Source organism: Myodes glareolus, chromosome 11 (assembly GCF_982192425.1).
Source record: "Myodes glareolus chromosome 11, mMyoGla1.1, whole genome shotgun sequence".
Classification (NCBI taxonomy): Eukaryota; Metazoa; Chordata; class Mammalia; order Rodentia; family Cricetidae; genus Myodes; species Myodes glareolus.
The window spans coordinates 55,594,192-55,615,863 of NC_142036.1; the positions used below are offsets into that span (position 1 = coordinate 55,594,192).

Below are 21,672 nucleotides of genomic sequence, written 5' to 3' on the forward strand. Positions count from 1 at the left end.
GCTAGGAGGGTGACTTCCGAGATCTCAGCGCACGAACAAATACACACCCATACATGTGCACGCACCCACATACAAACGTGCTCACATACGAAAAAAGACCTGGAAAAACAAGTGTTTATGCAGAATGGAGAATAGACTTTAGTGCACCCGGAGGAGGCACTGCGGTCACTGTCACCCTCCCGTCCCCGCCCACAGCACGGTAAAGTAGAACAGAATGTGTGGGCTTGCAAGCCCCAGTTCCTCAGGTGCTCCTCGCCAGACAGCTGAATAAGGGTGACAGGCAAGAGAATAAGGGAAACCAGGACCAAGGTCAATAAACACCTCACCATCAGCATGCTTTGGTTATTAAGGCAGAAAACGAAGCCACAAGATGGCATACGACAGCAGCCTTCAGATTTGCACGCCTTCTAGGTTGACTAAATGGAAGCCATTTTACCAGGATCCAGTGTAGCCATTACCCAAGTGTGAAATTCTACAATATTAGAAGATTGGTACCAAAGACCTAAGTGCTTTTTGCCCTCTGACCAGCTGGTCATTAGCATCCTCTGTGGTGTCTGAGGCTTGAGACTTTTGATGCTCTGTTTCTCGTTATGTGTACATGAGCGCCGGCCCTGGGAGAACAGTGGCATTACATCCTCTGGAGCCGGAGTTACAGGCAGTTGGGAGCTAACTAACATAGGCAGGTACTGAGAAGCAAACTGGTCTCAGCAGGGTTTTCAACCACTGAGCCTCCTCTCCATCCTCCAGACTTCATTTTTAATTGGCAAAAGTTAACAACTTGATTTTAAAAAGAAAAAAAAAAACTGACAAAGAGAAAAACTGATTTCAAAAGCACCATTCATGCCAACTGCAGCTCCAAATTAATGGTGGTAGACAGGCATTTGCTGCTATGTAGAAGTAAGATTTAAACAAGACAAAACAGAAAACCCAACAGGTTGCTCAGGTTTCAGTTCTCTGTGACAAAAAGGACAAGACTAACCAGAACATTCTTCTACTGCCACCCCACATGTGTTTTCTTGAAAGACGCTTGCCTGTGCTACATGGTAGTCACAGGGGCTAAACTATTACGAGAAAAATCTTAGCAAAGCTCCAACACGCGGGCAGCAGCTGTTACACAGACCTGAGCGTCTCTTTGTCCGGTCATCACTAAACAGTATACCGCAGAACATGGTATGTCCCAGGAGACCAGTTTTGCATTTGATGGAGAGGTAGAGATGGTAATGGGCCAGAATTCTCTAGTACATAACTTGCGCCACAATATCCATTCTAGAATCATTCGCAAATCAACCCATGTAGTTTTATACACTGGTGGTATCAAACCAAAATTCTTCAAATGTCTACGTGACAATCTTAGAGAATCATGAAATATGCTTATGAGAACACAGTATCTTAATTCAGGATACTTTTAATTTTCTATAATAAAGCATTTTTTAGTTAAAAAACCTGACAATGTCAAAGATACAACAGAAACACTAAAAACAAACAGTGTTTGATTACAGAGTATTATCCTCCTGAAGTGACTCAGAAGACAAGCCTCTGAGTTCCCATGGTGTGACACATCTACCCAAGACTTGAAGCACTGTGAGTGGAAAGTGGTTAAGCAAACTTTTCAGACACGAGTCTAGCCACCACTGCTGGGCTAGAGAGTGAGCTCGGCAGGGAGAGCGATTGCCTCGCATGCAGGGCAGCACTGGAGATAGTGCACTCCCGGAATCCTGCTCCCATCAGAGGGTCAGGAGGACCGTCCGTTCTGTCATTCTTGGCCGGTCTGGACACATGAGACTGTTTAAATGAAATCAGTAGAAACCATACTTCTCTCCAACATTATTGAAGTGCTTAGAAACATTTATTTTGTGCTTAGAATGTTTTTCTAAGCCACCACAAACTACGTATCAAACTCTGACAGCAGAACATTTACTATTATAGAGGAGAGGCCTACAAGGAAGCTGTTGCACATCACAACACGGCAAGTCTAAGGAGTTCACAGGGAACATAAGCAGAGGGAGCGCCATAGAAACCATCTATTCCATAAAGGCTGGATGGCTCATTCCGAGAATTTGGTCTGCTTTCCCCCTTCTAGACATCAAGACCGCCCCCCACAATGTCCTTCCTCTTGCTGGAAGATGAAATTGATGTAGTCCATCTTGCTGATTTCCACGTGTGAGATGATGCACAGAACCAGCAGACAAGAACAATACAAAATTTGTCTTTAAAACAACAATGTTACGATTTTCAAACACAAAGCAATATACTGACTATAAAATTCATCAAGAACAGGTAGAGGACAGACATGCTAAAAACACATAGTAATGGATGTTTCCCAAGTAGAATTCAGACTTCATTTTACATCAAATTAAGCTTCGAATTTTCAAAATATAAAATACCAAAGCTTTTCCACATCAAATTTATAAACCAGAAAATTTCACCTTCACATTAAAAAGAGAAAAGCAAAGAAAACTTTAAGAATACACTCAACAAAAATAATTTAAAATCTGGAATGTATAGCCAAATTTGTACATTTTCAGGTGAACAGTTCAATTTGATGATTCAGTAAACTTCAACTTAATAGGAAAGTACTGTTCACCCACAGCAAACACAACAGTGACACTGTTAATTTTATCCAACTGAAAAATATAACCCTTGACAAATATGGCGAACAAGAGACCAAAACAGGCCATCTAACTTTAAGAATTAACACAATGCCATAGACTTATAAAAACTACTTAAATCAGCAGCATATCCTAAATGTGATGTATAGAAATGAGAGCTATACAGTAAGGTAGTTCTGTTAGCTGTATAATCCAAAATCTATGAGGAAGTTTTGGACTCCACCTAAGCGCAGTGTTATCAATGAAGTACACAGCATCTTGAAACAATGGGCAACGTTCCCAGTTATGGGAAATATGTTCCTTTTTTCACACAGTGAAACTGAGAAAAATGATGTGAAATGAGAAATCTTTCTCTCTAAAGTGATTTTCTTAAATAACCCAGTAATGCAAATCTTGGGAAAGGCAGTTTTGAATCTCACACGAAACAGATCATTAAATATAAACACAAATCTTACTGCTTGGCACCAGGATCTTCTGAAATTAAAACAACTTTAAAACATCATAATATTCTTAAAACATGTTTCCAACTGTTACACCTAACTGCTTTATTTTCTGAATGAACTGTCCAACCTAATGACAACCTAGACTGTATGTACAAGCAAGTCACAGTTCACTTTAAACAGAGAAATGATATCAATCTTCTGTGTTGTCAAAACCATAATATTAAGACATCTGTAAAAATTAGGATTTATCTGTGGCCAGCGACGGGCCCACACAGCGCTGTCTTATGCCACTCTGAGGAGAGTCTTTGCCTGCTTCCTCTTTATTTTCTGTTTCCTCTTCCAAAACACCTTCATCATCAGCCTCTTGTTCCTCCGCCACTTTGTTCAGAGACTGAGAAAGTTCTGGTGATGGTTTTTCTTAAAGATCAGAAATGTGCTTTTGTTAATGTTCTAAATTTTCTTTAGAATAAAATCAAAATACAAGGATTCATAAGCCATGTTTAGATTCCCAAAAAAGAATAAAGCAGATATTATAAAGATTCATTTACCAAATTAATTCTAATTACTTATGTGTTCATAAACTAACCCAAAATTAATGAATCATTTTCAATGCAATGAATATAAAAGCTGTGATAAAATACACTCCATTAAACAAAACCATCTCGTGACAACGTGATGTTAATTTTTCAATTAATTCAATGAGGAAAATGATTCTGTTCTCTCAAAGAATAGCAATGTCTGGAGACATCTTTTGGATGTCACACCTGATGGGCCAGTGCAATACTGCTGACCACTCCACATTATACCACTTTGTAGCTATAAAAGATAGCCCATCACTACAGGATTAGGTATCTAAAATAGAGCAAGTGTCAAGAAGCGAGCTGCACCAGAATTTCCTCAACTCTAGGATTATGAGCATGGTCTTCTACGTTCATCTTACACTAACTGGGAAGAATTCAGTACACAGCAAGTAAAGTGAACTGAACAATTCAGATTATCCAATATTAAAAGTAAGTGGCAGGAAGTTATTAGTAGGAAACAGTAAGTGTTTCTAATTATGTAAACGCATTTCGTAGCAAAGGCCACCATCAGCACCAACTAACCCTTCATCAGCTTTTCCTACTATTGTACCAGAGGGGGGGGGAAAAAAAGAAAATTAATTAGATACAAAAAAAATCTTCAAATGTGGCCACTATCATAACGAGTGATGTCAAAAGTGGAAAATATTTAACTTTTTAAAATATATCCATGGATCCATGGATATAGTAAAATTTTCAAATATACTGATTGGACAATGGTTATGGTCTCTACAAGCCGCATGAAACACTACCATGCTCTGGATTATAACAATGTTAGAGCCAGAGCTGTCACTTCACATGAAATCTCTTTCACACCTTCCCTTTAGCCACAGCTATTTAACAGGCCAGGCTGAGGTCAGCCTGAGACCGTATTTACAGAATGGCAAACACTGAGTGTTCAGGCTGTGTAGTGGGTGTAGCGCAACGCAGTACTTGCCTGGCACACACGCAGTCTCAGTATCACACATGCACGTGCACACAGTGACTTACTTGTAGGGGGTTGCTGTGGTTTGCGCCTTTTTGAGGGACAAAAGCAATCTGCCACAAATATCATAAACTGCAAAATAAGCAGAAATCTAACTGTACGACTTGGAATCCAACCAATATTAACAACACCCTCATGTTTTCAAGTATTTTTCTTAGTACTCTAAAAATAGAGTACTTACAAGTCCCAACATCAGTCCTGAAAGCACAGTCGCGAAAGCAAACACCAAGTATGAGCCCCACGCTGGCACACCAAGGTCGTGAACAAGATAGCTGTGGCTAGTCTGAAATAAAGAGAAGTAAACTAAAATCATGCTCATGACAAACAGGAGTTAGAAATGGTTAAGATAGAAAAAGCTTAATCCATACCCTGATGTATACAGAGAGCTGAAAAAGTGCTGACATAGTCGTCATCCTGAAAGACAGAGGATTGAACACGTGAGCAAAGACGTACAGCTTCGCCTGTGTCTTTACACTGTATCTCCTACCCTCAACTTCTCCAGCATGACTTTCTCACTGGTATTAATCAGATACAAACAACAATGTAAGAAATGAACACCAAGTCATCAAGCACAGTATAAAAAACAACTACGTTCACATTGTTAAATGCAGGTGATTTGGATGAGCAGGGTTTTTGGTTTTCTTTTAAACTTAACTAATAAAAAAGTGTTGAGTTTACAACTAGTTTCCTGCAACAAGTACAACTGTTGCTGCCTAGGGCTTCTTCACACAAAAGCCTAAATCAGCTCCGTCTGACCTGGGAGCGGCCCCTAGTCAGCCTGCTGCACTGAAGACCCAGGAGAAACTAAAGGCGGCCACATTCCTCTGATCAGAGTAGTGAGTGGATCACGAGATTCTCAAGCTGCTGCTTAAGTTCAACACAGAAAAGCACTCTCAGCATGTGGCTTGTGTTGTTTAGAAAGGAGGAAGTGGCAAGAGAATCAAGTTGGAGGCCAGCCTGGGCTGTCCAGCAAGACCTTGTCAAGAACAGAAGGGAACTGAAACATGAAGCCTCACTGTAGTATGCACTAACTAATCGGCACCAGTACTTCCAGGCTTTGTAACCAACCTGGGCACAGCTGCCCAGTGGGCAAGTGCTGAGGGCTGAAGGACGTTAGAGACACAAAAGAGAAGCTCTACCTCCAAACAGCACAAGGGCCGATTCTTCCCTACTCCCAGAATCCACTGCAGCATTGTGTTCTTACAGCTAGTATCCCAACTCTCCATCTTCTGATGGCAAGTGTAGGAGTAATTTAGTCACACCAAAGCCCAGGCTGCCAAGTCTCCCCAGGGTAGCAGGAAACACACTTGTCATCCTCAACCCTAACTGCTCTGGAGAATGTACCTAATTCTAGCAATGTATAAGCACACACCATTATTCACTGATTAGACACACTGTTCATACACGTTATCAGGATAACCACCCAGTCACTGCACATCAGCAATGGAAACACATGACTGAACGCTCTCATTTCCATTTAAATTATGATCAAGGAATAGTCTTACCCTTATGCCATTCAGTTTCTAAAGGATCGGGTTCTCAATGATAGATATAACCAAATCAAAGCTAAAATACCCTGAAAAGTGTGATCTTACAACATGCCTAATCAGCTCACAAGAATAAAGTATCTGCTTTCAAGGTCTCAGGAAACACCTATCTGAATAAACCATAAGAACCCAAGAAACAGCACGCATGCTTTACTCACTTAAAATACAATGTGAGCAATTAATTCTAAAGAAAGAAAGTCGTCATACTTACAGAACAGAACTTGGGCCAAACCACGATGACACAGGCTCAACGTTCTTCCATTCCTTGTCACTTATGAAGTTTATGAAGTCCTTCTTAGTCCTTGGGCCCAGATAGCGCCTGAACTCGCCGTCTTTACAACTAAAGACCAGAACTAAACATTAACTGGCAGCAAGAAACAATTATGTTTCACCATTTCTTTATTCTGAGGTTATTCAACCTCACCTTCAAAAGCACCAGCAAACACTGAAACGTGCTATTACACACGGATGGCATCACAGCCGCAGACAGAAAAGATGAGCCTTAAGGTTCTATTCTTTCAAGTAATAAAGTCATGAAACACTGCAAGTAGAAAATCCCCCGAGCCATATATATAATACACATGTTAAAGGAATTATTATAGGAAGTTACTAGAACAGTGCTTGATCTACAATATCAGGTGTTACAATTCTCAAGAACTCCTTTAGTTCTCTGAGTTCTAACTTCATCATCTCAGTACTCTAAACCACTGTAGGCCTCTGGCATGGAGGCTGTGACGGGTCAAGTCTGCACTCTCTCCTCCACCCATCCTCACACCCTCAACATCCAGCATGTGCACCATGTGAACTCTCTCAGATCCCATATCGCTAGTCAATAGTGTCCACCTTACACCAAGGTAGAGACCATTCATCTCTAATTTTATTAATTTAGACCTTCTATCTATCCTTTAGTTAATACGGCTAAGAGTCTGCCAATCTTGTTGATTTTATACAAAGTAGGGAAGAGGGTTTTGCTTGAGTTTAAAAAAAAGATGGGGGAGAGGAAGATTTAGTTTGTTACTTTTTTTTGTTTTTTTGTTTTTGTTTGTTTTTGAGACGGGGTTTCTCTGTAGCTTTTGGAGCCTGTCCTGGAACTAGCTCTTGTAGACCAGGCTGGCCTTGAACTCACAGAGATCCACCTGCCTCTGCCTTCCCCAAATGCTGGGATTAAAGGCGTGCACCTCCACCGCTGGGGGCCTAGTTTGATACCTTTGTTACTATAACTTTAAATAAGGAAAAGAAGTATTTCCTGGTATTTAGCCACCAGCTACTTACATGGAGGTCAAGTAAACAGAGTAGCGATTGTCTTCCTCCAGGTTAGTTTGGGAAAAAGTCAGAGTGGTGGAGCCAAAACCTGTTCATTCTAACTCCCACCACTACGCCTCACTTCCCGGGCAGCACCACAGCCTTTCTCGGGTGTTTTAACAAGCCGTGGTCCTCCTATTTGAGAGTACTCAGAAAAGACTACTTACCCTGCACACTTGAAAATTCTACTCCCAGGTTTTCATTTAATCCTCATGAACCCCAGGAACGGCTCTGGCCAACTGTGGCTTCTCTCTATTACCCAGTTGCCTACAGACTTCCTACAGGACTCATTACAACTCTGGGCTCATAGTTACTGACAACTGAAGAGGACCACACCATTTCATGAGAATGTCACTTTCTAAAGCAATTACAAATCTCTGAGTACAGGGAGTGTTTTATGTATAGTTATTTAGTGTCTTATCTATAAGACTTAGGGTACCATTAAAACCAAATCGATCTCTCAGAAGTCCTTGCTGAATATAATGAGATTACCTCAGGTCTTCAAACATAATCCAAGTCAGAGGCCTACTTTTCTCATTACACTAGTGATGTATTCCTCTCCATAACTGAGAGCCTTCAAATACTTACTGATAAATAGAAGGGAGAGCAGTTATGATAAAGCGTCCACTCAGCCCTACAAATGACAAAAAACATACAATGGAGTTTTGTGAGGGGCAGTTGCTTACTTAAGAGTTGAATCTAAATTATTTAAATGCTAATAAGAACATGAAAACACCTAAAGGTGAGCTTCGTAATCAACAGTGAAAATATGAAATAGTTGTTAAATCAATTTTAAGGATGCATCAATGTACATGAGTCAATTAAAAGGTTTGTGAAGCGTGAATACTGGTTATCTTTGTGAATAGTTAAGTACCCAAGGATTACTTATACCCCAATGTGACTGACTAGCTGTGACCAGCCAAGGAAAGACCATCTTAAGGTCTCAAAACAAAATGCATCTGTCACTCAAGAACAAAGGTAGCTTTACTGCTGCTAAGAATGGGAATGCTATCACATCGTGAGTACTCTGACAGGCAACAGTAACAGCAGCCGACATGTATTATTAACTATATGTTAACACCATCAACAGCACTAGCAAAGAAACACAACTAGCCAGAATTATGGTACCTGTTTGCTCTGTGACATCCACTTTTGCAATTTTAACCTCAAGATCTTCTCCCCATTCAGCGAAACTTTCCCATTCTGGCTGAAGATTCTGACAGGCAGGGCACCAAGGTGCGTAACTGTAAGATACGGTTAAAGACGCAAACAGTAAGGACTTTAAAAACTGCCAAGAAAAATTTCTGAAGACTGTTTGTACTTATAGCACATAGGTTTATACTTAAAACACAGAAAATGATCCACATGGGCGGCTCATATATGTAATCCCAACTTGGGAAGTTGAGGCAGGAGGACTGTGGAGTTCAAACCCAACAGGGGGTACTGTGTTAAACAAGGAAACAAATTGGGTAATTTTACTGGATGAAGAGCTGAAGTGTGCACCTGCCAGCGTGAGCTGTCAACAAGTGCTGACCTGATGAACTGACACATTCACCAGAAAAGCAAGCCCGAGAATAAACTCTGAAATACACAAGAGGTGTCCAACACGCCGAGCAGCTTTCAAAACTGTTTGAGTTCTTTCTATTAAATGTGGCAACCAGAAAGTTCAAGGCTTTTACAAGGTACTGGAAAAACAGCAAGTGCCTGGGTTGTGCCTGGGTTGTACACCATCGACTGTGAAGATCACCCAGGAATTGCCCTGGGAAGGCAGGTTATTTCATAACAAACTAAGCTGGAGACCTGCGTTCCTATGCACAAATATTACTCCAAACCTAACCTTCACACAAACACGCAGGGCAGACAAAACTCTACTGGCCAGAAATATGTTCATCTGAGTCAAAGACCCTGAGCTTACAACCCACCGGCCAAGGCACTGGCACCCTAGCACGGTTCTGAAACACACAGTCATTCCAGGCCCAAGTTTCTCCTCAGAATTTTATTCTCCACTTCATTACATATTGTAATTTGCTTCAGCTTCCAGACCCAGGAAGAAGGAAGCCCACACCCAGGAAAACATGCCTGCAATTTCACCAACTGTTTTAGGAAAATCAAGCTTCTAAGACAGGCATGCGAAGCCTGACAGTGTTACATACAAAAGCCAGACTCTTTAACAGTAAAATGACAATGAAGGCATCTCTATAATAAAGCTCACCAGGGAGAAAAAAAACTCCCTAGTTAAATATAGGTGGTGATCACCATTACCTGGATCCTTCCTCTTAAAGTGTGTTGTTTCTTAATGCTTTTAAAAGAGCTTCTTTAAATCCCCCAATTTTAGCCAAGGAGAAAGGGAAGCACTAGATATTGTAATTTCAGATCGATGTTTTATCTCATATCCAATATTTTGCTAGTTTTGCTCCCCTTTATACCTTTTCCGGATATTCTATTTACAGTGTGACAAAAAATGTAAAAGTATCTGAGTATACATTTTACATATAAGTTAATAACTATTGCTTTAACTAACACTAACACAGCTTCCGGGCACAATCTAAGTCATTCATGACAATGACTCAAAACAACCACCATTGGATATAGTTCCTCTCTCCGTCAGTCCACTGAACATTCTCCCTATCTTCCCGTCCACAGAAATGTTCCAGACATGGCTTCTTGTTCTATGACTCAGGTGTTAGTTATCTGAGGAAATCCACTCCGCCTTTTCTTCCTTCCTTCCTTTTTTTTAACACCTTTTCCTTAACAAGCAACCCTAAATATAACTACAATATAGGAATACACCAGAATCTTGCTAAAGGGTTGCTAATAACGGTGCCTGCATATTTACTCGAGGTCAAACACTCTAGCAACATCTGAACAGATCAATCTGTTTTTCTGTAAGGGGGCATGGCGGTAAATGCTCTAAGGAATATGTAGATTAATTACAAAAAAAATGAGTAGTGCCCAGTAAACAGTTAATATTCAATAGTAGTGCTTTTGCCAATATCCACCATGTCATCTATTAATTAACCATACCATCAATTTATTATCTAAAACAAAGGCCAAAGGCAGTTTATACCCTACAACAACAAAATGGACATTACTGAAATGGAATCATCACATAAGACACGTGATTTTGTTCCAATGATGATGAACAGGCGTTCTTAGAGGGCCTACTAATAAACACACCAAAGCATACGCAATACCACTTTATAAAGGCCTACAAGCCACAATTCAAGCCATACTCTAAATTGCAAAAGCGCACGCCCAAAGAAAAATGAAACTCAGATCAAAACGGAATGAATGCAGGCAAGGAGAGTAAAAAGGAAATAAAGATTTTAAAATAAATTTCAATTTATTAGGCATTTACAAGAAAACCCCACAAAATAAAAAATTAAAAAGCCCAAATTCAAACATTACAAGTGAATAAACACAACAATTTCCTAATGACAGCTCAAAAGCGAGATTTTGTTCACTATCATCTTCTGTAAAATTTGGAGATTTAAAGTCTAGACGTCTATACACGATCACTAAAATAGTCTATCGAGCTAGTCAAGACCTCCGCCCGACTCACTCCCACCCTCCAACCTGCTAAGGTTGTTCTGGAGAGTTCGATGTGGAACGTAATCCTTTAATCGCACCACAAGTGCCTAGCAACGACGAAGCTCAGGTGCACGCTTTGACAGAAGACTACTATTCCCGGGTAGGAAACGAGCCTGGATCTGGGGGTGGCAAAGGCTGGGACCCCGAGACCTGCCCGAGGAAGAAGGGCTGGTCAGGTGTGCAGCTCGAGGGAGGGGGGCGGCCGCGGCCACCAGCAGACAGACAACCGCCTGGCACTTACAATTCTATCATCCACTCCCCTTCCAGCAACGAGGTCCAGTTCTCATCGGTGAGGACGCGAACGTTGCTCCGCCGCCCGTGAGCCCAAGGGACCGTCCAGAGCAACAGAACCAGAGCTGCCAGGGGAACCAGGAGACGCCCCAACTGCGCCATGTCAGCCGCTCGCACCAGCCTCCGCGCGCGCGCGCGCCCCACCTCCCCGCTGCAGCTCCACTTCCGCTCTGGCGGCCGCTCCGCTCTTGCGCACAGGGAGCCCGCGAGGCGCGCCGGCCCCCCCCCCCCCGGCCGTTCAGTGCGCATGCTCGGGCCCTGGTCTGGGCGGGAGGTGGAGGGAAAAGAGGGAAGTGCGTCCGTCTCGGTGCGCAGGACCAAAGTGGTGATTGTGGCTTGTGGTCCTCGGGAAAACGCAAGACGGGGCGAGCGGAGGGATCAGGATGGCGTTCTGGGGCAGAATGGCCACGTCGTGCCCCCCGCTGGCTAGGAGAGTCACCATGACAGTTTTCTCTCGAACTTGTCCTTTCAATACATATATCACTAGTTGGAACGAATGTAACTCGCCCTGCTCTTTCAATATTCTGGTGGTTCACTACGCCACGTACTAACCAGTTTCGGGGTGATGCGGGGGTGGCTCTTTAGAAGAAAGGTAGGTGTTCGCGGAAGAAGCCAAGATGGCTGCAGCAGTTCCAGGTTTCCTGGCGTGGAGGGCAATAGATGGGTCTAGGCAGCATCTACTTACCCTCCGTCATGGCAAGAGTTTAAGCAACACAGCTTCACTGTGGTGGTGTGACTGGACCATCCATCTCAGGTTAGGTTTGTTCCTCTGAAGACGTGTTTTGTTGTTTTCTTACGTAGATTTAATTAAATGTAGGGCAAGGATCTCTTTATGACCGTAATGTGCCTCTGCTTGCCTTAAAAGCTTTTAAAGAAATGCTATTCAATTTGAGATAATCAGATCAAATTATCCCTGCTAACTTAGTTAGCAACCACCTGTTGGATTGGTCCGAGATCCTTCTCTTCCTTCTATTGTTAGAGTATGGATACAGACCATTGTCCTTTTCCTGGAGTCCATAGTACTCATTTTTTAAGTAGTATAATTAATAATTTCCACATCGTACCATTTTCACTTAATATCCATGATGCAATAGTTCTGAGTAGATTCACAGATGCACAGCCATCACCACAGGCACATTTAGAGCACTGTCATCACTAACGAGAAACACCACATTTATAGCAAGCCTTTCCTGCCCATCCACTTATTTCCCACCCAGACCCCAGGCTAACCTCATTTACTTTCTGTCCTGGCAGCTTTCCAAATTGAATCGTTTCTCTCATTTGAATCATGCGTTATGTTGTCTTTTGTGCTTGATTTATTTTAACTCTTCAAGCAGAATTTCCTGCATTTCCCCTCACATTTGTAGTGGAAGGCTTTGTTAGTTTCTGGCCTTCTCATAGGTAGTTTCTGTGCCTGCTTTTTGCCTTCCTTGTGTGTGGGTTCTATTTTCCTGTCTTTGCATAACTCAGAATTTCTTACTGGAAACAAGGATTTTAGGGACTGTAACTCTGGATATCAATTCCCCTTGTAGCCCTCCATCTTCTGTTGTTTGTTTATCACCTGGGTGATAGTGGGCAGGGCTTGCTGGCTGTCACTCATCCACATATGTCCGCCTCACTTGTTATTGGCAGCCTGAAGCGCTGGCTGATTGCTGTTTGTTTTTGTTTTGTTTTAATTCTTGGCATACATTGTTCCACAATCGATAAATTTTGGCTGATAGATTTTTGAGGTCAACGGTTGAGATTTATTTTAACCCCAGGCTGGTTCATCGTTGTCTCCTTTCTTAATTCTCTCTGGTGTACTAAGAGGCTTATGCTTTTGCGTTTTTGCTCTTTAAGGAAAACTTTTTTTTTTAAAGTGTAACTTTAGCCTTGAACTTCCTCCCTATACTCTGTTTAATGAAGTCCATCTCTTTGGGGAGCTCTCAGCTCTCCATCTTTTGAGGGACTTGCTCTCCTGTGTCCAGACAGTCTCAGCCATTATTCTAGGCACCTCGTAGGATCTAGTCTTAGTTAAGTCTAAACGTAATTTTAGTGGAGAGTAACCTCTATCGCGTGATCAAAATGGCTGAGAAGGTGATTGGCGCCACCAGTATTCTCGTTCCGCTCCCCCTAGAGCTTTCTCTGTGCATGTGGTGTCCTGGGTGCCACAGATTTAGTCCTTGCAACCCAGAGTTGGAAGAGATTAAGATGCCAGAGGCCTTCCCTTCCTGACTGGATGGATATGCGCATGCGCTCTCTGACTGGCGAGGCACTAGAGACCTGTGTTCTTGGTGACGCCCTCTATGGTAGAGTGTTCACCAGGATGAGCTGGGGTGAGAGAGTGGCGACACAAATACCAGTATGAGATGGTTCAGGTGCCAAAGCGTCGCGGTGTTCTTACAGAATTTTAGTAGATATTCTCAGAGGGGTGGGGGAGCATCATTTACTGCCTGCAGTTTCCAAAAACTTGGAGTGAGTTTTTGGTTGTATCGTTTTCAGCCATGTTATAGGATGACCTGTGTCCCTAGGAATCCATATACTGAAGTCCTGACACCCAGTCACTCAGAACGAGAGCGCATTTGAAGAAGGGTCTTGAAAGCGGCAGTTAAAATGAGGTCATAGGGAAGCCGGAAGTTACTGAAAAGGGTGTGCTGGATAGTTATGTCAGCTTGACACAAGCTAAAGTCATCTGACAGGAGGGAGTCTCAATTAAGAAGATGTGTCCATCAGATATGGCTGTAGGCGTTTTCTTAATTAGTGATTGATGGGGAAGGGTTCCACCTATTGTGATGGAACAGTCCCTGGGCTGGTGGTCTTGAAGTCTATAAGAAAGCAGGCTGAGCAAGCCATGGGGCAGAAGCCAGCTAGCAACACCCTTCCATGGCCTCTGCACTAGCTCCTGCCCCTGGTTCCCACTCTTGTTTGTAGTTCCTGTCCTGACTTCCTTCGATGAGGGACTACAAAGTGGAAGTGGAAGCCGAATAAATGCTTTCCTCCCCAGCTAGATTTTTGATCATGGAGTTTCATTGCAGCAACTGAAATCCTAAGACAAAGGATATTCTTAGAAGAGAAGAATGTTAGAGCACAGGTATGTCATCAAAGTTCTGGAGACTTTAGGAATAGATGGAACAAGGCTCAAAATAATGAAAGCTATATACAGCAAACCTATGGCCAATAATATATTAAATGGAGATAAACAACATTTTCTCTAAAGCCAGAAATAAGACAAGGATGCCTGTCCCGCGCTACCGTCTCGCCAGCAAGAACCACGCGGTACACATAGGATCCTTCTGCAGAAAAGCTTTATGTCTCTTGGGAGCTAGAGCATAAGCCACATGGCGGAGACCCAGATAAGATGGAACCAATCCCTTATAAAGGAAACAGACCCTGCTTTGGACGTGTCATTCTTGGATTGGTCAACTGCTCCCAGTCCCAGGTGATACCTTGGGAGTAGTGGAAAAATACCAACACGTGTGAGCTTTCTAGCTCACCTGGCGGTGCAGCGCCATCTATGGTGGAGAGTGTGGTTGCAGCCTTCTACAGATGCCCACACTCGCCTCTTATCCATAGTGCTCAAAGTCTTAGCTGTAGCAAGTAGACAAGAAAAAGGCATAAAAGGGGTGAAAATTAGAAAAGGAAGAAGTCAAACTATCCCTATGTACAGATGGCACAATTTGTCAAAAATCAGGTGCTCATAGGTGTATGGATTGATATCCAGGTCTTCATTTCAATTCCATTGGTCCTCCTATCTGTTCTTACGCCAATTCCAGGCTGTTTTCAGTATTGTGGTTCTGTAGTAGAGTTTGAAATCAGGGATTGTGATGCCTCCAGAAGTTTCTTTAGTGTACAGGATTGTTTTAGCTATCCTGGGTTTTTTGCTTTTCCTTATGAAGTTGGGTATTGTTTGTTCGAGGTCTGTGAAGAATTTTGCTGTGATTTTGATGGGCATTGCATTGAATCTGTAGATTGCTTTTGGCAAGATTGCCATTTTTATTACGTTAATTCTACCTACCCAAGAGTATGAGAAATCTTTCCATTTTTCTGGTGTCTTCTTCAATTTCTTTCTTCAAAGATTTAAAGTTCTTGTCATACAAATCTTCCACTTGTTTGGTTAGAGTTACTCCAAGATATTTTATGGTATTTGCGGCTAATTTCAGAAATCCCACAAACACATGGAAGTTAAACAGTGCTTACCTGGGTCAATGGGTCAAGAAAGAAATAAGGAAAGAAAATAAAGACTTCCTAAAATTCATGAAAATGACCACATAGCATCCCAAATTTATGGGACACAATGAAAACAGTGTTAAGAGGAAAGTTTTTAGCACTAAATGCCTACATAAAGAAGCTGGAAAAATCCGACACTAGTGAATTAACAGAACATTTGAAAACTTTAGAACAAAAAGAAACAAACTCACCCAGGAGGACTAGACAGCAAAAAATAATCAAGTTGAGAGCTGAACTCAACAAAGTAGAAACAAAGGAAACAATACAAAGAATCAATGAGACAAAGAGTTGGTTCTTCAAGAAAATTAACAAAATAAACAAACCTTTATCCAAACTAACCAAAAAGCAGAGAGATAAATTCAAATTAACAAAATCAGAAAGGAAAAGGGGGATATAACAACAGATTCGGAGGAAATCCAGAGAATCATCAGGTCATACTTTGAAAACCTGTACTCCACATAATTGGAAAACTTAAAGGAAATGGACAATTTTCTGGATAAATATCACTTACCAAAATTAAATTGAGACCAGATAAGCAAATTAAATACACCTATAACTGCTAAAGAAATAGAAGCAGTCATCAAAAGTCTCCCAACCAAAAAAAGTCCAGGACCAGATGATTTCAGAGCAGAATTTTGCAAGATTTTCAAAGAAGAACTAATACCAGTACTCCTCAAATTGTTCCACACAATAAAAACAGAAGGAACATTGTCAAATTCTTTTTACGAGGCTACAATTTCCCTGACACCCAAACCACCCAAAGACATTACTAAGAAAAAGAACTGCAGACTAATCTCACTCATGAACATTGATGCAAAAATATTCAGTAAAGTACTAGAAACTAAATCTAAGAACACATCAGAAAAATCATCCATCATGACCAAGTAGGCTTCATCCCAGAGATGCAGGGATGGTTCAACATACAAAAATCTGTCAATTGTAAGCCACTATATAAACAAACTGAAAAAAAAAACCCACACAATCATCTTGTTAGATACTGAGAAAGCTTTTAACAAAATACAACACCCCTTCATGATAAAGGTCTTGGAGAGAGCAGGGATACAAGAAACATACCTGAATATAATAAAGGCAAAATACCCAATAAAGAGCCAACATCAAACTAAATGGAGAGAAATTCAAAGCAATTCCACTGAAATCAGGAAAAAGACAAGGTTGTCCATTCTCTCCATATCTAGAACAATAAGACAACAAAAGGAAATCAAGGGGATACAAATTGGAAAAGAAGTCAAACTCTCACTATTTGCTGATAATATCATAGTTTACATAAGTGACCCCAAAAATTCTACCAAGGAATTTCTACAATTCATAAATACCTTCAGCAATGTTGTAGGACATAAGATCAACTCAAAAAAAAAAATCAGTGGCCCTCCTATACAGATGATAAATGGGCTAAAAAACAAATTAGTGAAACATCACTCTTCACAATAGCCACAAATAACATAAAATATCTTGGAGATTGTCTCTTTTTTATTCTTTTTTCTTTTTCTCCCCCCCCCCCAAGACAGGGTTTCTCTGTGGCTTTGGAGCCTGTCATGGAACTGTAGACCAGGTTGGCCTCAAACTCACAGAGATCCACCTGCCTCTGTTGCCCGAATGCTGGGATTAAAGGTGTGTACCACCACTGCCCAGCTTAGAGAGTGTCTCTCTTTTTTTTCCTTTTTTTTTTGATATTTATTGAGCTCTACATTTTTCTCTTCCCTGCCTTTCCTCTCCCCACTTCAATCCTCCCCCAAGACCCCCATGCTCCCAATTTACTCAGGAGATCTTGTCTTTTTCTACTTTCTACTTCCCATGTAGATTAGATCTATGTGAGTCTCTCTCAGTGTCCTCATTGTTGTTTAAGTTCTCTGGGATTGTGGTTTGTAGGTTGGCTTTCTTTGCTTTATGTTTAAAAACTACCTATGAGTACATGTGATAATTGTCTTTCTGTGTCTGGGTTACCTCACTCAAAATAATGTTTTCTAGCTCCATCCATTTTCCTGCAAAATTCAAGCTGTTGTTATTTTTTTCTGCTGTGTAGTACTCCATTGTGTAAATGTACCACATTTTTCTTATCCATTCTTCTATCGAGGGGCATTTTGGTTGTTTCCAGGTTCTGGCTATGACAAACAAAGCTGCTATGAACATAGTTGAGCACATGTCCTTGTGGCACGATTGAGCATCCTTTGGATATATACCCAAAAGTGGTATTACTGGGTCTTGAGGAAGGTTGTTTCCTAATTTTCTGAGAAATCGCCACACTGACATCCAAAGGGGTTTTACCAGCTTGTATTCCCACCAGCAATGCAAGAGTGTTCCCTTTTCCCCACAACCTCTCCAGCATAAGTTGTCAAAGTGTTTTTGATCTTAGCCATTCTTACAGGTGTAAGATGGAATCTCAGAGTTGTTTTGATTTGCATTTCTCTGATGACTAAGGATGTTGAACATTTCCTTAAGTGTCTTTCAGCCATTTTAGATTTCTCTGTTGAGAGTTCTCTGTTTAAGTCTGTACTCCATTTTTTTTATTGGATTATGTGATCTTTTAGTGTCCAATTTCTTGAATTTTTGTATATTTTGGAGATCAGACCTCTGTCTGATGTGGGGTTAGTGAAGATCTTTTCCCATTCTGTAGGCTGTCTTTTGTCTTGTTGACCATGTGCTTTGCTTTATAGAAGCTTTTCAGTTTCTGGAGGTCTCATTTATTAATTGTTTCCCTCAATGTCTATGCTTCTAGGGTTCTATTTAGGAAGTGGTTCCCTGTGCCAATGCATTAAGTGTACTTCCCACTTTCTCTTCTATAAGGTTCAGTGTGTCCGGCTTTATGTTGAGGTCTTTGATGCATTTGGACTTGAGGAAATTGTCTCTTAAAGGGGCCTTTTGTACCTGCATACATACTACATAGTGACAGCAGCCATAAGACCCTGGGCTGGCCAGGGTGCTGCCTGGGCACATCCTGCCAGGTAACGGGGGCCAGCATCATTCCTGAATCCTAACACCATGCTCCCGGACTGGCAGAGTTAATATTGTGAATATGGCTGTACTACCAATATTAATTTACAGATTTAATGCAATACTGATTAAAATCTGATATCATATTTCATTGGTTTATAAAAAAGTTATAATCATTCATTTGGAAGTGCGCACGCACGCGCGCACGCACACACACACACACACACATCACAGCAATTCTGGGAGTAAGAACACTGCTGGGACCTTGACAATACCTTACCCCAAATTATGCTATGGAGCTATAATTATAAAGGCAGTCTGGTACTGGCATAAAAATAGACAGAACAATGGGATAGATTAGAGGACCCAGAAATAAAATACTTAACACTTAAGTTTTGACAAAGGAGTAAAAAACATGTTGGAAAAAAGATAGCCTATTCAACTGGTGCTGGTAAAATTGGATATCTACTTTTAATGAAATTAGATTCATATCTTTTTTTAAGGTTATAAACTGATTGGCCCATTAGGTCAGGCTACTTATTAGCTCTTATAACTTATGTTACCCCATTATCCTTATCTACATTAGCCACATGGCTCCGTACCTTTCTCAGCGGGGCAAGTTACATGCTGCGTCTTCAGTGGTCTGCAAAGGAGTGGCTGAGGGAGCTTTCTCCTCCCTAACCTTATCCTATTCTCATTGTCCCGCCTCTACTTCCTGTCTGGTTGACCCACCTATACTTCCTGCCTGGCCAATCAGCGTTTTATTAGAATACATGATTGACAGAATACAGATAATTCTCCCACACCATTTCCCTCTTTTTTTTTTTAAACAAAGGAAAATACCCATAGTCCATTTGTTGGGAGTGTGGGAGTAGTATTTCAGGCTACTTCCTGCTGGTTGGGGGCACTGATGATCTTATGGGGACCTAAAGAAAATTTAGAGTTATAATCAAGTCCTGACTGGAGTATCCTGTGAGTCTCGATCATCTCAGGCAGCAGTCTTGAACCTGTTCTGGATGAAGAACTCTGTCATCTGGGCCATCTGTTCCTATCGGAGATTTTTCAGGTGGCCGTCCTTTATTGAACCTGATTTTTCTTAACTCAGAATGAATCCACAGCCTCTCATTTTCTGTGGAAACAAAAGCAAAATATCTTCTCCAAAGTAACATACCTTTTGACTTCAGTTTTGAAGCCAAGGTATTTTCAAAATACCTATCTTGGGTTAGTTCAGCAGCATTTATAAACAAAAGTCTTTTAGCAGCTGTTGCTTCTTCCTCAACATTCAAACAATTCAAAGAGAGAATAATAGCATACAGTATCAAGATTCTCTGTGTATTTTCCATCTTTATGCGACTTTATTTCAACCTCTATTTATTTTTACTTTTACTTTTTGAGACAGGTTCTCTGTATATCTTTGTCCTGGAATAACTCTGTAGACCAGGCTGTCCTTGAACTCACAGAGATCCCTCTGTCTCTGCCTCCCCAGTGCTAGGATTAAAGGCGTGTGCTACCACACCTTGAACTCACAGAGATCTGTCTGTCTCTGCCTCCCAGGCATTGGGATTAAAGGTGTGTACCACCACACCTAACTACTCCCTTTTTTTCTTTTTTCTTTTTAATGACTTTAACCTTTAGCCTGCATACATTTTTAACACACTGTAAACCATTTAGAGGTTTTCTTCCTCTTTGAATCTCTCTTTACTGTATATCTCTCTTTTTCTGACCACACAAGTCTTTAATGGGTAGGACTAAAGCCGTAACTTTGACAGTTAGATCCAGCCCATGCCTTAGCTTTCCAGCCTCATGGCTGAGATACCAGCCAAAACTGTGTTCACTGCCACAACTCTATGGCGTGTCAAGGTTCCTGCCAACAAGCAAGCTGCAGCATTCTGCTCACAGACCACACTCAGTTGGACTGTCTGCCTGAAAGAGTCAGAATTTGCCCTGGCAGGACGGCCAGCATTTTAAAACAGCACAGCTTTTTCCTTGCTGTGGCTGAAAACCGAAAGGCATGCGTTCAGCTTTTCATCAATTCCATTTAAGTGCTTCGTGGCAGGACCTCTTAAAAGAGCTGCAAGGTTTTGCAGCTAAAGCTGAGTCAGGAAGCCTCTCTTAGATGAGAGCATTTGCTTGCCTCTAGCAAGCAGAGCAGACCCGAGAAATTGCTGCTACCAAGAAACCATGCATAATGCTGTTCTTTTGTTCTAGAATTACTTCCCAAGCTGTCTCAGGCTTTATGTGGATACAGTTGTCCACACGTTGGCGCCATATGTAACATGAGGGCTGGCTTGTTGGGGTTTCCGTCCCACCCGGTACCCCACAACCAGCAAATCCCAAAGAGAAATCACACACAAGACTCCAAAAGGTTATAAACTGATTGGCCCATTAGGTCAGGCTACTTATTAGCTCTTATAACTTATGTTACCCCATTATCCTTATCTACATTAGCCACATGGCTCTGTACCTTTCTCAGCTGGGCAAGTTACATGCTGCGTCTTCGGTGGTCTGCACAGGAGTGGCTGAGGGTAGATTCATATTTTTAATCTCATACAAAAAATTAAAAATGGATTAAATAAGTTAATTTAAAACCGGAAACACTGCAACTTGTAGAAGAAAACACAGAGGATGCTGGTCAAGCTACCAGGGGTAGTTAGAACCTTTTCAATAGAGGATCAACAGCATAGGAACCAGCCCCAGGTATCCGCAGATGGGATGACATGAACATAGAAAGGTTCTGTTCAGTGGAGGACACCATCAGAGGGCACACGGACAGCCTACAGTACGGGAGAGCAGACACCATCAGAGGGCGCATGGACAGCCTACAGTACGGGAAAGCAGACCCAATCAGAGGACACACGGACAGCCCACAGCATGGGAGAGCAGACCCAATCAGAGGGTGCATGGACAGCCCACAGCGTGAGAGAGCAGACACCATCAGAGGGTGCATGGACAGCCCACAGGTGGGAGAGCAGCTTTACCACCTACCCTTCAGACAGTGGCTGATGCCCAGAATTTACAAAGGGGTGCAGAAACTAAACACCAAGGAACTGAAACTGCTGGTTAAGAAATAAGCAAGTGAATTGAATAGACACACGAATTGCCAGTAGCTATGTTTAGAAGTGTTCAGTATCTCTAGTCATCAGGGAAATGCAAAACTAAAACAACTTTGAG

General features: G+C 41.7%; 1 protein-coding gene across 1 annotated transcript; it reads right to left on the reverse strand.

Annotated features, from left to right (window-relative positions):
• Positions 1 to 1,389: 1,389 nt before the first annotated feature.
• Tmx1 (thioredoxin related transmembrane protein 1) lies at positions 1,390 to 11,490 on the reverse strand. Its single transcript, XM_048415477.3, has 8 exons — positions 11,297 to 11,490; positions 8,593 to 8,708; positions 8,053 to 8,098; positions 6,374 to 6,502; positions 4,984 to 5,029; positions 4,797 to 4,898; positions 4,621 to 4,687; positions 1,390 to 3,469 (listed from the first exon to the last, which is right to left on the reverse strand). The coding sequence occupies exons 1-8, from the start codon at positions 11,446 to 11,448 to the stop codon at positions 3,291 to 3,293; spliced, it is 837 nt and encodes a 278-aa protein (XP_048271434.1). The 5' UTR covers positions 11,449 to 11,490; the 3' UTR covers positions 1,390 to 3,290.
• Positions 11,491 to 21,672: the final 10,182 nt, after the last annotated feature.

Excerpts from the sequence above, each read along its gene's own strand:
- Tmx1 (XM_048415477.3), bottom strand. The coding sequence starts at position 11,448 with ATGGCGCAGTTGGGGCGTCTCCTGGTTCCCCTGGCAGCTCTGGTTCTG. Across the intron at positions 5,030-6,373 it reads TTTGGCCCAAGTTCTGTTCT|GATGACGACTATGTCAGCAC; the intron begins GTAAGTATGACG and ends TCTGTCTTTCAG. Across the intron at positions 4,688-4,796 it reads CAGGACTGATGTTGGGACTT|TTTATGATATTTGTGGCAGA; the intron begins GTAAGTACTCTA and ends CTTATTTTGCAG.